This window comes from Kogia breviceps, chromosome 14, assembly GCF_026419965.1.
Source record: "Kogia breviceps isolate mKogBre1 chromosome 14, mKogBre1 haplotype 1, whole genome shotgun sequence".
In the NCBI taxonomy this organism is placed as follows: Eukaryota; Metazoa; Chordata; class Mammalia; order Artiodactyla; family Physeteridae; genus Kogia; species Kogia breviceps.
In genome coordinates this window covers 65,150,949-65,163,487 of record NC_081323.1, presented here as the reverse complement: position 1 = coordinate 65,163,487, position 12,539 = coordinate 65,150,949, and the positions used below count along the sequence as shown (strand labels likewise).

The 12,539-nt window shown below is 40.8% G+C and overlaps 1 protein-coding gene across 2 annotated transcripts in view; it reads left to right on the top strand.

Annotated features, from left to right (window-relative positions):
• PARN (poly(A)-specific ribonuclease) overlaps positions 1-12,539 on the top strand; it is a 164,260-nt gene that overhangs the window by 25,713 nt on the left and 126,008 nt on the right. For both annotated transcript variants that reach the window (XM_059038327.2, XM_059038326.2), the window contains exons 13-16: positions 3,380-3,457; positions 8,520-8,563; positions 10,112-10,154; positions 10,853-10,928. In XM_059038327.2, coding sequence (XP_058894310.1) covers positions 3,380-3,457; positions 8,520-8,563; positions 10,112-10,154; positions 10,853-10,928 — 241 coding nt within the window. The remainder of the gene's footprint in view (positions 1-3,379; positions 3,458-8,519; positions 8,564-10,111; positions 10,155-10,852; positions 10,929-12,539) is intronic.

Genomic DNA, 12,539 nt, shown 5'->3' with positions numbered 1-12,539 from the left:
CAGTAGACTCTCTTTATATCAGACCAAATTCTTTTCCCATCACTCTTGGTAGTGAATCTGTTTTTAAAAATTTTGTATTAATTTTTCACCCACAGAAAAGTTGCAAAACTGGTGCAGAGTTTCCATATATCCCTCACCTAGCTACCCCAATGTTATTATCTTACATAATATACGGTTATCAGAACCAGGAAATTAACATTGGTACAATATTATGAACTAATTTGAATTTCACCCTTTTCCACTAAGTCCTTTTTCTATTAACAATTCTGTCTAGGATACCACATTGCATTTACTTGTTATTTCTCCTTAGTTTTCTGCAATCTGTAATTTTCTTTGTCTTTTATAACCTTGATATATTTTTAAAAATATTTATTTATTTATTTATTTGGCTATGTCAGGTGTTCGTTGCGGCATGTGGGCTCTTCCTTGCTGCACTCGGGCTGCTCTGTAGATGTGGTGCGTGGGCTCTAGAGCGCACAGGCTTAGTTGTCCCAGGCATGTGGGATCTTAGTTCCCGGATCAGGGATCGAACCCATGTCCCCTGCATTGGAAGGTGGATTCTTAACCACTGGACCACCAGGGAAGTCCCAACCTTGATATTTTTAAAGAGTGTTGACTGTAATTTTGTCAGATGTCTCTCAGTTTGGAATTGTCTGATCTTTTCTCATGTTGGATTGAGGACATAACATTGATTGAGGCAGGAAAACCACAGAAATGATGGTTCATGATATTGACCTGGATCACTTGGTTTAGTTTATGTCTGCTGGATTTGTGCACTGTAGAGTTACTATTACCTCCTTTGTGACTGATAAATATTTTGGGGGAGATACTTTGATTGAGACAATGAAAATCCTGTGTTTTTTTGTTTGTTTGTTTGGGTTTTTTTTGGCCGCACCACGTGGCATGCGGTATCCTAGTTCCCCGACCAGGGATCAAACCCTTGCCCCCTGTGGTGGAAGCACAGAGTCTTAACGACTGGACCACCAGGGAAGTCCCGAAAATCCTGTTTTTCCTCAAGCTTTTGCCTGTAACGTAGCATCTGTCGGTGGATCTTGCCTGCAGCCATTATTGCTATGGTTTTCTAGTGGCGAGTCTGTGTTTCCCTCTTTCTTTCTCCATTCGTTCTTGGAATTCTTCTAGAAGGAAGAGCTGTCCCTGCTCCCCTGTTTATTTGTTAATTCTTTTTAAAATTTTTTTGGACTCAGGGAAATTTATTTCATTCTACAGATTTTCATCTACTTTTTTTATTGTTTATTTTGGGGCTCAGATGGTACCACCTTGGCCATTGGAGTTTCTTCAGGTTGACTCCCCCTGGAAGAAGCCCCCACCCTTTTCTGAGCACCTCCTTACTTTCTGACATCAGAAGATGTTCCAGACTCATCTTCTATTTTTCCTGCCTCAGCTGTGGAATCAATGACTTCTCCAAGGAGCCCTGGTTCCTTTTATTGGAGAATGGTGTTTAGAAACCAAGATCTGGTCCTGGGCTACTGCTGTGGTGTTAGTGCTTCTAGTTCCCCTCACTGGACAGAGCTAAGAATGATACATGTGTGTAACCATGCATGTATACACACATTGATATTTCCATGTCTGACATATATGTATATATATTTTAAAAAATGCCTTTATACTGATAGACCTCAGATTGTAGTCTAACACCACAGGGTTTCTTTTCTTCTCTTTTTAAAAAAATTTATTTATTTATTTATTTATTTTTGGCTGCGTTGGGTCTTCATTGCTACATGTGGGCTTTCTCTAGTTGTGGCTGCGGCGAGTGGGGGCTACTCTTCGTTGCGGTGCTTGGGCTTCTCATTGTGGTGGCTTCTCTTGTTGTGGAACACAGGCTCTAGGCGCACAGGCTTCAGTAGCTGTGGTGTGTGGGCTTCAGTAGTTGAGGGGCGCGGGCGCACAGGCTCAGTAGTTGTGTCGCACTGCGACAGGCCGCTCTGCGGCCTGTGGGATCTTCCCCAACCAGGGTTCAAACCTGTGTCCCCTGCATTGGCAGGCAGATTCTTAACCACTGCGCCACCAGGGAAGCCCAGGGTTTATTTTCAACCTACTCTCTCTTTTTTTTTTTTAATTTTAAAAAAAATTAAAAAAATTTTTTTTATTTTTAAATTTTTTTATTTTTTTTGCTGTACGTGGGCCTCTCCCATTGCGGAGCACAGGCTCCGGATGCGCAGGCTCAGCGGCCATGGCTCATGGGCCCAGCCGCTCCGCGGCACGTGGGATCCTCCTGGACCGGGGCATGAACCTGCGTCCCCCACATCTGCAGGCGGACTCTCAACCACTGCGCCACCAGGGAAGCCCACTCTCTTTTCTTATTTGTACATTTTTTTCTCCAGCATTGGGAAATGTAGTTCTTATTATATGCTGTTTTCATAGTTCTGTTCTTATCAGCCTCCTTCAGTGTTGTTGAGGGATTCATTTATAATACAGTTAGGTTCATCTTTCAGGTTTGTATTCCATTTTGGGTTCCTTCCACGTCTTCTCTGTGGTTTTAATCCATATTTGGTATTTTAGCATTGTATAGGTGTTCAGAATGTGCCCACACAGAGCCAAAAGGACGGCTTGTCTGTTGGATTTGGGAGATTTTGTGTAAAATTATTTATTTCAAATAATTATGTTTAGCTCTGTGAGTCAAGGAGTGTTACTCTGAAGGGCCACTGGGACATAGTGAAAAGCTCCACTGTAGTGACCAGATGCTTTATGTTAAAAATGCTATCACCTGGCTAGCTAAATCCAAGTTGATATTCTGTTTTCGTAGTTTAATTTTTATTAAAATGGACCAATTTATTGCACATATGTTATACCTTACTGGTTGAAAAGCAGTGAATTTCATTGGAAATATTTCAGAACGAGCCCCATGAATTTTGATATAGATAATGAAGGAAACGAAAACTCATTCTACTTAATAAAATTAGAAATTAGTTATTTTTAGCTTTTAGCATTGTTATGAATGTATCTTTTGAAAATAAGTGAGTTGTTTTAAAGAATACACTCCTAAAATAGATATTTGGAGTTCGTTCACAAATTATTCGCCAGTTCAAGTTACCTAGCATTTTCAGTTACTTTCTTGAGCTCTTCAATAAAAATTTTACAACTGATTCTTGTGGGTGGCAAGATGAATAAAAACCAGAGGAAAAAAATCAATGAAATCAAAGTCATTTGGAGTTTTACTTTGCATTTTGGATTGAACACCCGAAGAGGAATGAAGCCAGCCCAAATTTCTTTATTTGCATATCTTTATACATTTTTTTCCCTTAACGTCAAAAAGTAAGTTTAGTACAAAATCCTTATGGAACTGAACCATACATTTCACTCTCAAGTCCTGATATAATTTTGTACCAAGAAGTCTTTTCCTAATCTTCACGTTTTTTAGGGGAAACTTGTCATTGGACACAATATGCTTTTGGATGTCATGCACACAGTTCATCAGTTCTACTGCCCTCTGCCCTCGGTAAGTGACTCGTCAGCCTGTTTTAAAAATTCATGAGTCTTTATTACTGAGAAAGTGTTCTCTGCTAGGTGCCATTTCCTTGTCTGCAACATGCTCCCAGAGGGACAGTCTCCTGTGCTTGGTTGTACATTTTTGAAGAGATGTACCTACAAGCCATTTTAAGGGATCTCTGGTGATCTGCCATTGCTGGAGCATGGTTAAACATTTGTTTTCATCATGGCGCCAGTGGTTTGCTCAGTTAGTGCTGGGCGGGGGTTTCCTGGGCCGCAGGTGTGGTCTTCTAGTTTGGTATTGCTAACATGAGACATAGCAGGGCCGTTGAAGGTGGGATGGTGCTAGAGGTCATCTAGACTGGATCAGGTTGTGCAAAAGTCTTGGTTACCTCTTTCGAGGCTGCTTCCCTTAGGTTCTCTGTTGACCTCGGTGTTTTTTTGTTTTTGTTTTTACTCTTGGAGCCAAGCCATCTCAGTACACCAAAGCCTGAGCTTTGAGAAAAGAGCTTCTCTTCTATCTCCTCCTCTTCTGCTCCTTGACTGCTCATGGCCTCATCTCATTTACCCCTCGTCACTCTGTCCTCTCCTCTCCTGTATTTTCTCTCCATATTTTCTGTCCTTTAGTCATCTCACCCACTTCCAGGGCTTCAGCTGAAGACACCCACATCTTCTTCTCCAGCTGGGATCTCTCCTCAGATCTAGGTCGTAATTCATGCTGGACCCCACATGTGTCTACCTGGATAGCCTTCAGAATGAGAGGTGTTTAAAATTCACATGTCGCAAAAAAGACGTGTAACTTAACACAACCTTTCTTTCCTTTAGTCTCCAATTCAGTTCTTTTTCCTGGATCCTTTACTATAAATGATGCCCAGTCACCAATACTGTTTTTTTTTTTTTTTTTTTTTTTTTTTTTTTTTTTTTTTGCGTAATGCGGGCCTCTCACTGTTGTGGCCTCTCCCATTGCGGAGCACAGGCTCCGGACGCGCAGGCTCAGCGGCCACGGCTCACGGGCCCAGCCGCTCCGCGGCACGCGGGATCCTCCCGGACCGGGGCACGAACCCGCGTCCCCCGCATCGGCAGGCGGACTCTCAACCACTGCGCCACCAGGGAAGCCCACCAATACTGTTTTTAACATTGGTTTTGACTCTTCTTCTGTGCCCCAGATTTGGCCAGTTACAAAATACTGGCAATTTTGTCTCCAGGCTGTCTCTCACATCTGGATTATTTTCCTTTCAAGTAGCAAGTAGCCTTATTTCTCATCTGGAGTTAGCAAACTCCAGGCAGGATTCTCTGTCTCGCTTTAACCTTCAGCCCATCCTTTAAACCAGAGGTTGGCAAACTTTTTCTATAAAGGGTCGGATAGTAAAATATTTGGGGCTTTCCAGGCAGGACAGTCTTTGTCAGGACTCTCAACAGTGCCATTGTAGCCTGAAAACTGCCATAGAATGCAGTGCATAAACAAATGGGTGTGGCTTTGTCCCAGTAAAATTTTATTTAAAAAATAGGTGATGGGGGCTTCCCTGGTGGCACAGTGGTTGAGAGTCCGCCTGCCGATGCGGGGGACGCGGGTTTGTGCCCCGGTCCGGGAGGATCCCACGTGCTGTGGAGTGGCTGGGGCCATGAGCCATGGCTACTGAGCCTGCGCATCCGGAGCCTGTGCTCCGCAACGGGAGAGGCCACAACAGTGAGAGGCCCTAGATTTGGCCTGCAGGCCATGGTTTTCCAACCTCTGCTTTAAAGTACTACCAGATTGATCTTTTATGACTTCTGGATTGGATGATACCTACTTTAGAGTTCAGTGCCTTTTATACATCTGCAAAGCCTCAGTTACTTCACATTTCTTACGAGACATCATTCCATCAGCATCTTGATTACTTTTCTTTGGAAAAGTCTATAACACAGCACAGCTCTGAATACAGCGGGTCTGTTGCTTCCCTTGTCTTATTTCTGCAACCTTCAGATTGTCCCTGCTTTTCATAACAACTCTATCACCCTCTGGGACTCAAAGGCATTATAGTTGTGAGTCTCAAAACAAACATGATGGGTGTGAATTTGCATTGTGTACATCTAAAGAGCTAATGTTAATTTCAGATCATTCACTCCTTATTGCCCGAATGGTAGCAGTCTCTCTCACGACTTTTTGACCTTTAAAATAGTGAAGGTATCTGTAAGGAAAGGGGAAAGTATTTAATACTGTGTTTTGACCACCAAACAGAGCTTGGCATGTAAGAGGCATTAAATATTGATTTAACAAATGCGTATCTTCCGACTGTGTCAGTTTTATGATCTCCTGATGTATGGCTCTGTTCACATCACTAACCCTGCTCAAAATTCTGAATTAATCCTACATTCTTTGTTTTTCTATACAGTTGATTCTTTTTAGCCTGGCATATCAAACTTTCTCTGATCTGGCCCAGCCTTCTTGTGTAATCTAGTCACTCGTTACCATCCTTATTCTCAGCAAGATTGGCTCATTCTTTCCCCTGGAAAGTGTCTCTGTATGCCTTTGGTTTGGGTATATAATTTCCTCCAACTTGAATTTTCTCTAGCTTTTCTCAATGTTTGCTATATACAGCTTTACCTGTCTTACCAAGGTCCAGCTTACGCCTCTTCCGTGAAGTTTTCCCTGCCTGCTGCCTTGCCCAAGAAGTGATCTTTCCTTTCTCTGAACTCCCACAGAAGTTCAGAGAAACTTCCTTTACCTCTTTTGTTGCATAATTTTGTCTTTACAACTTACGCCCCTTTTCCTTCTAGGTGATTCGCTCTTTGGACAAGGAATATAACCTTTTTTTAAAAAAAATTTTATTTTTCTTACTTTTTAGCTGTGTTGGGTCTTTGTTGCTGCGCATGGGCTTTCTCTAGTTGCGGCGAGCAGGGGCTACTCTTCATTGCAGTGCATGGGATTCTCATTGCGGTGGCTTCTCTTGTTGCACAGCATGTGCTCTAGGCGTGTGGGCTTCAGTAGTTGTGGCACTCGGGCTCAGTAGTTATGGATCGCGGGCTTTAGAGCGCAGGCTCAGTAGTTGTGGCACACGGACTTAGTTGCTCTGTGGCATGTGGGACCTTCCCGGACCAGCAATTGAACCCATGTCCCCTGCATTGGCAGGCGGATTCTTAGCCACTGCACCACCAGGGAAGTCCTGGACAAGTAATATAAGTTTTTAATGATCTGTGTCTAAATGTGTAGCATAGCACTTAGTATGTAAGCACTTAATAAATGTTATCTTGAATGTAACTAGTTTTGAATCAAATTCTAGAAAGAGCATATGATTTGTTGCAAAGTAGGAGGTGGGTTAGGATAAGCAGTTTTCATCCCTTGCTTTATTACTCAGGTGACCTGAGTATGTTATTTAACTTCTTTGTGTTCTGTATTGTTGGAAGGAGAAAATGGTTTTCTTCCATCTACCTTTAGAAGAAGCGATGACAATAAAGAGCAAGACCTATTTAAAATGGTAGAACTTTTAACATATGCTGTTGTCAAATGTTGCATTTAAAAGTATACTAAAGAATCCATATTTTGGAACAGCCTTTTAGGGGAGAATCTCCTTTTAAAAGTCTTCTTGTTATTTCATTCAGCATAACCTTTAGAAGGCACTGGTTTAGAACTCTGCTATATGCTGGCCCTGGAAGTTGCCATAATTCTAATTTTTTTTTGCTTGTTAGGCTTTGTAATGGTATTGAGAGGTTATAGTCTTTTTGCATTTTTGTTTGACTTAGCATTGAAATCGCTTATTCATGTATTGTTCATTAATTTAATGAGAGCCATTGAAAAGCTGGTAAATATTTCAAGCTAGCTAAATATAGTCTGTATTTACAGGCTTGAAAAGCTAATGGGAAATGGCAGTTGCCTATGAAGCATGAATAACACTGAAGAGAAGTATAGTTACAAAGGGTCAGGAGTATGACTGTGCAGTACAGTGTGGCAATTATGGATGTAAATGAGTTAATTCAAAATGAGAGGACTTCCCTGGTGGCGCAGTGGTTAAGAATCGGCCTGCCAATACTGGGGACACAGGTTCGAGCCCTGGTCCAGGAAGAACCCACATGCCGCGGAGCAACTAAGCCTGTGCACCACAACTACTGAGCCTGTGCTCTGGAGCCCATGAACCACAACTACTGAGCCCACATGCCGCAACTACTGAAGCCTGCGCACCTAGAGCCCGTGCTCTGCAACAAGAGAAGCCACTGCAATGAGAAGCCTGTGCACCGCCATGAAGAGTAGCCCCTGCTCACCACAACTATAAAAAGCCCACATGCAGCAAAGAAGACTCAACACAGCCAAAAAGAAAATATAAATAAATAAATTTATTTTTTAAAAAAATGAGAGCAATCTCATTCCAGCTCTAGACCCTGAGCAAATAAACTCGGGAAATGAATTGTCTAATTTAGTCGCCTGCTCTTGGTGCCACTTAAGCAGTTTTCTGAGTAGTTAAACAAGAATCATATGTATTGGAAAGTCTGTGTTTTAGTGGCCATTTTAACCAGTATTTCAGTGGTGTTTCCATTAAAAGTGTAACCTAGTTTACAATATGTCTGTTTCCTGCATGAACCGCTTTATTTTATTAAAAAAATTTTTAATGAAGTATAGTTGATTTACAATGTGTGTTAATTTCTGCTGTACAGCAAAGTGACTTGGTTATACACATATATATTCCTTTTCATATTCTTTCCATTATGGGTTATTACAGGATATTGTGAACCATTTTATTTAAATAACTCTACTAGTCTCACTATTATGATGAGTTGTATAATAGAGCTATTACTGACAGTTATCTACATATAATAGAAACCTTTTTTCCTCTCCTATTTCAGCCATAAAATGTTCATATTTGTCTATTTTGGTTATGCAGAAGTTTAATAATCAGGTCATATGATTCCCAGTCAGTGAGGAAATTGACAAGATTTTTAGAAAGTAATTATTAACGAGATATGGGCCTGACAGTTTAGCCTAAAGGGCCTGTTTGAGATATCACGGTTTGAGAAGAGAGCTATGGGACTTTAAATATTTATGTTTTAAATATTGTGAGTGTATGAGTAAAATCATAACAGGTCATCCTCTTGTTTTTTAGGACTTAAATGAGTTTAAGGAGATGACAACATGTGTCTTCCCCAGGTAAGCTTTCTTTGAGGATTTGTCTTTCATTTATTTATTTTTATTATTATATTTTAATAATTTATTTATTTGATTTATTTATTTTTGGCTGTGTTGGGTCTTCGTTGCTGCATGCAGGTTTTCTCTAGTTGTGGTGAGCGGGGGCTACTCTTCGTTGTGGTGCGCGGGCTTCTCATTGTTGTGGCTTCTCTCGTTGTGGAGCATGGGCTCTAGGCACGCAAGCTTCAGTAGTTGTGGCACGTGGGCTTCAGTAGTTGTGGCTCGTGGGCTCTAGAGCGCAGGCTCAGTAGATGTGGTGCACAGGCTTAGTTGCTCCGCGGCATGTGGGATCTTCCCGGACCAGGGCTCGAACTGTGTTTGCTGCATTGGCAGGCGGATTCTTAACCACTGCGCCACCAGGGAAGCCCCTGTCTTTCATTTAAAACAGTTGTCAGGGCATCCATAATACAAACAGGTATTCAGTAATTTATTAAAACCATTAGGTCATGATGACAGTCCCATTCACATAAGCTGGGAAATGGCTTAACAGCTCTACCTTTGTGATGGTTTGCTTTTACAATTGATGATTGGTTTTGTTGTTAAAAATTAAAAATCAGAAACGACCTGAGGGTGAAAATGGACAGTGGCTGCTTTTTTCTCATCCCACCTCCCGCTATCTGAGGAACTGGTGAGGTCTTCTTGAGTTGGCTCTTGTCTGTCTTATATGTCGGGTGAACCTTGTCACGGTGAAGTGTCCAGTCGAGGGTATTCAGTTGACTATTGGAGACAGTTAAATGTATAGTTGGACAGAGTTGAATACGTCCAGTTGAGAATATTCTGTAGTCAGTCAAGAACTGTCTGCCTAGAGAGTTTCTTTTTCTCAACTTTAAGTCAGTGCCTTAACCTGATAATGTCCACGGTTAGTACTGTGTGTTCTGATAGGTCCACGTCAGCCACATGGAGTCCGCAGAGCAAGGGTCTGCATCTGAGGACCTGTCTGAAGAGGGCTGGTGGACAGTTGCTCTTTCAGCCAGGATATTTCTGTCCTGTTATCTGCAGTGCTCACATTTATGTGAGAAGAAACAGTTTTCATATTAGTGTCTTTCTCTTTTTTTTTTAGTATTCCAGTGTCTGAAACAGAATAGTAAGAAATAACAATAGTATGAAACTGCCAAATGCAAATTTTGACCCTCTAAGAAATTATGTCATACAAATCTGGGTAGTGGTAGGAGATGGTAACAGCTTGAGAGTGTTAGACCTGCAGCAGTATTTGATCCATGTAAAAACATATGAGGATATTTAACTTACCCTTGAGGTCAATGTAGCCCATGCCCTCTCAGCAAATCTAGAACTTGTGCTCTGGGTGTGGACTTTCCCACAGTCTCTTGATGAAGTCCCTGGATGAGGGGACTGAGTCCTCATCTAATGTAGCAGAGATGCCAGCACTAGGTTGGAATGGCTGATGTGCTTAATTCCTCTGTCCACTTTTAAGACTTTCATTTGAGTAAAATACATTTTGAACATTGCTATACATTTTGTTTACCTTATTAAAAATTCTTTTGCTTTTAGACTCTTGGATACAAAATTGATGGCCAGCACACAACCTTTTAAGGTATTTTAAAAATCTGAACTATCAAGCTATAATTTGAAATTTTCTGAATTATTTCTAAGAGCTTTGGAATTCTGGTCTATTGAAATGTCGTTTTCAACCCCCCCCCCTCAAAAAAAAAAGAAAAGAAAGAAAGGAACAAAAAAGGAAAAAAGAAATTGGAAAAAGACTAGAAATAAATATATCAAAATGTGAATAACAGTTGTCTTTGGGTGATAGAATTGTGGGGTTTTTTTTCTCCTTTATTCTTTCTGAATTAAATTTTTAATATTATATAATGTATTTTTGAATAGGTTACACATGCACACACTCCTTCATTTCTTTTCCTTATTTTACATATTTTGAATATATACTCTAATCAAGAGAATTCAGGTAAAAGTATAATCAGTTGCTACTTTCTGAAGTGACTTTATATGGCTGAGTGAAATGAATGCCAGAACAGTATAGCTTTCTGCCCAAAGGTCTGTAGATATCTAACACATCTGTAAAAACCTTTCATACGGCTGTACTTTCCATATGGTGGAAATTAAACTTGCCGTTTCTCTTTCACATTGAAAAAAACAACTCCTGTGTTTCTTTAAAGAACACAAGGGGGCAGTACTAGATTTTTTTTTTTTTTTTTTTTTCTGACAGTGAATCTCTTTAATGTATGTTGCACTGAGATGATGAAGGCTCATCATTCTCTGCTTACTGGTTTGCAGGATATCATTAACAACACATCCCTTGCGGAATTGGAAAAGCGGTTAAAAGAGACACCTTTCAACCCTCCTAAAGTTGGTAAGAATATAAAATGATCCTGAAAAGCCCCAAACTCTTGGTGATAATTACGGACGTCTATCGTAGAAGAAAGGTGGAACTGTTCTAGAAACTACGTATATTGTACATTTGTAGATTTTGGCTAAATTAACTTGCTTATGCCCTGGGTTGAATTACTGTTTTCTGAGTAAAGGTGGTCTCCTAATTCTGCATCTGTTTTATGTGAGTAGGATTGGGTAAGCCTGTTCATTGAGAAGTTTAGCAATGGAAGCTTCAGGGCTTTTTTTTTTTTTTACTAATGCTTGGAATTCTCCCTAAACTTGATGTGTCTTTCTTTTTTATGGTGCTTTGTTTCAGAGGAAACAAAGTTGGTGATTGATTGCAAGGGCTAGAGCGAAAATATGCTTTCTGTCTCAGGAAAGCCCAAGAACTCGGTTTACAGTTGAAGAAGGAGGGGCCCCAGCCCCTTCCTCCTTCAGAGGTGGCTTAGGCACCCAACAGCAACAGTGAGGAAAACCAAAAAGGGAGGAATGTTTCTTGGGGGCGGAGATGTTTTGCCACATCTGGCCATGGCCCCTACCCAGGTATTTGGTGAACCTTCCAGGTGTTACTTCCTTGGTTCCTCTTAGCCTCGTTTTGTTGCTTGATACCGTAACTCACATTCCCTTAGCTGCAGCCTGCAAACTTCCCAAGACCTTGATAATAGGACTGATGGTTCAGAAATTGACAATGGAAGATACGAAAGCAGCCAAGGCTACAGTTATTTGCTTCCCTTTCTGGAATAGTCCAAAAAAGGAATTAAGTAAAGGGTGGGGGGGGCGGGTGGTGGAGGGGAGAAAGCCTAGACCTTTTCTCTAACTATATAATGGAAATAATTGATTTTGGAAATATGTGTTTCAGCTGGTGGCAGGGTGGAGGCTATGACTTAGTTGGCTCTCATGTTAAAAGACTTATTTTAAGCTTAAAGTCTAATATTTGATACTTACGGAGGTTAAAGAATTCTTGCTTAAAGAGCACTGTATTGATGTAAAAACAATTGTAGCCTTTTCATTATTAATTTCCACCCATGCTTTTGATTCTGTTGTAACCTTTTTGATATTCATTTCCAGAATGGTTCTAGGAAATAATTATCTATGAGTTAAAGTTTTATCCTATTATTTCCATATAATATTCTGGTAGAGAGTTTACTCTAAAGCATCTTTCTCTTCTTAGACCTCATTCTCTCAGCATCTGTGTATATCAGTGTGACCAAAGAGTCATGTTATAAAATGGTCTCTCCTATGAAGTGGCCCCGTGTTCCAAGGGCAGCATTACAGCAAGTTCTGATCTATTTTTGGACTTAGTTGTGCTTTCATCTTTAGATCTGTAAGCTTGGAGACATAGTAAAGGATAGTATTGAATTGAGCTGCCAATCTTGATTGGAGTCTTTTGCTTTTGGGGAGGGTTACCTGGGGTATTGACAGATAACAATTACAGAGCGTTTACCGTGTACCAAGCAGGGTGTAAGAGCTTTACTTATATTAGCTCATTTGATCCTCACAAAAAGCCTAATGAGGGAGCTTTGATTATCATCTCCATTCTACCAAAACGGAGGCCCATAGGGGAGTGATCTGCCCAAGATCACATAGCAAA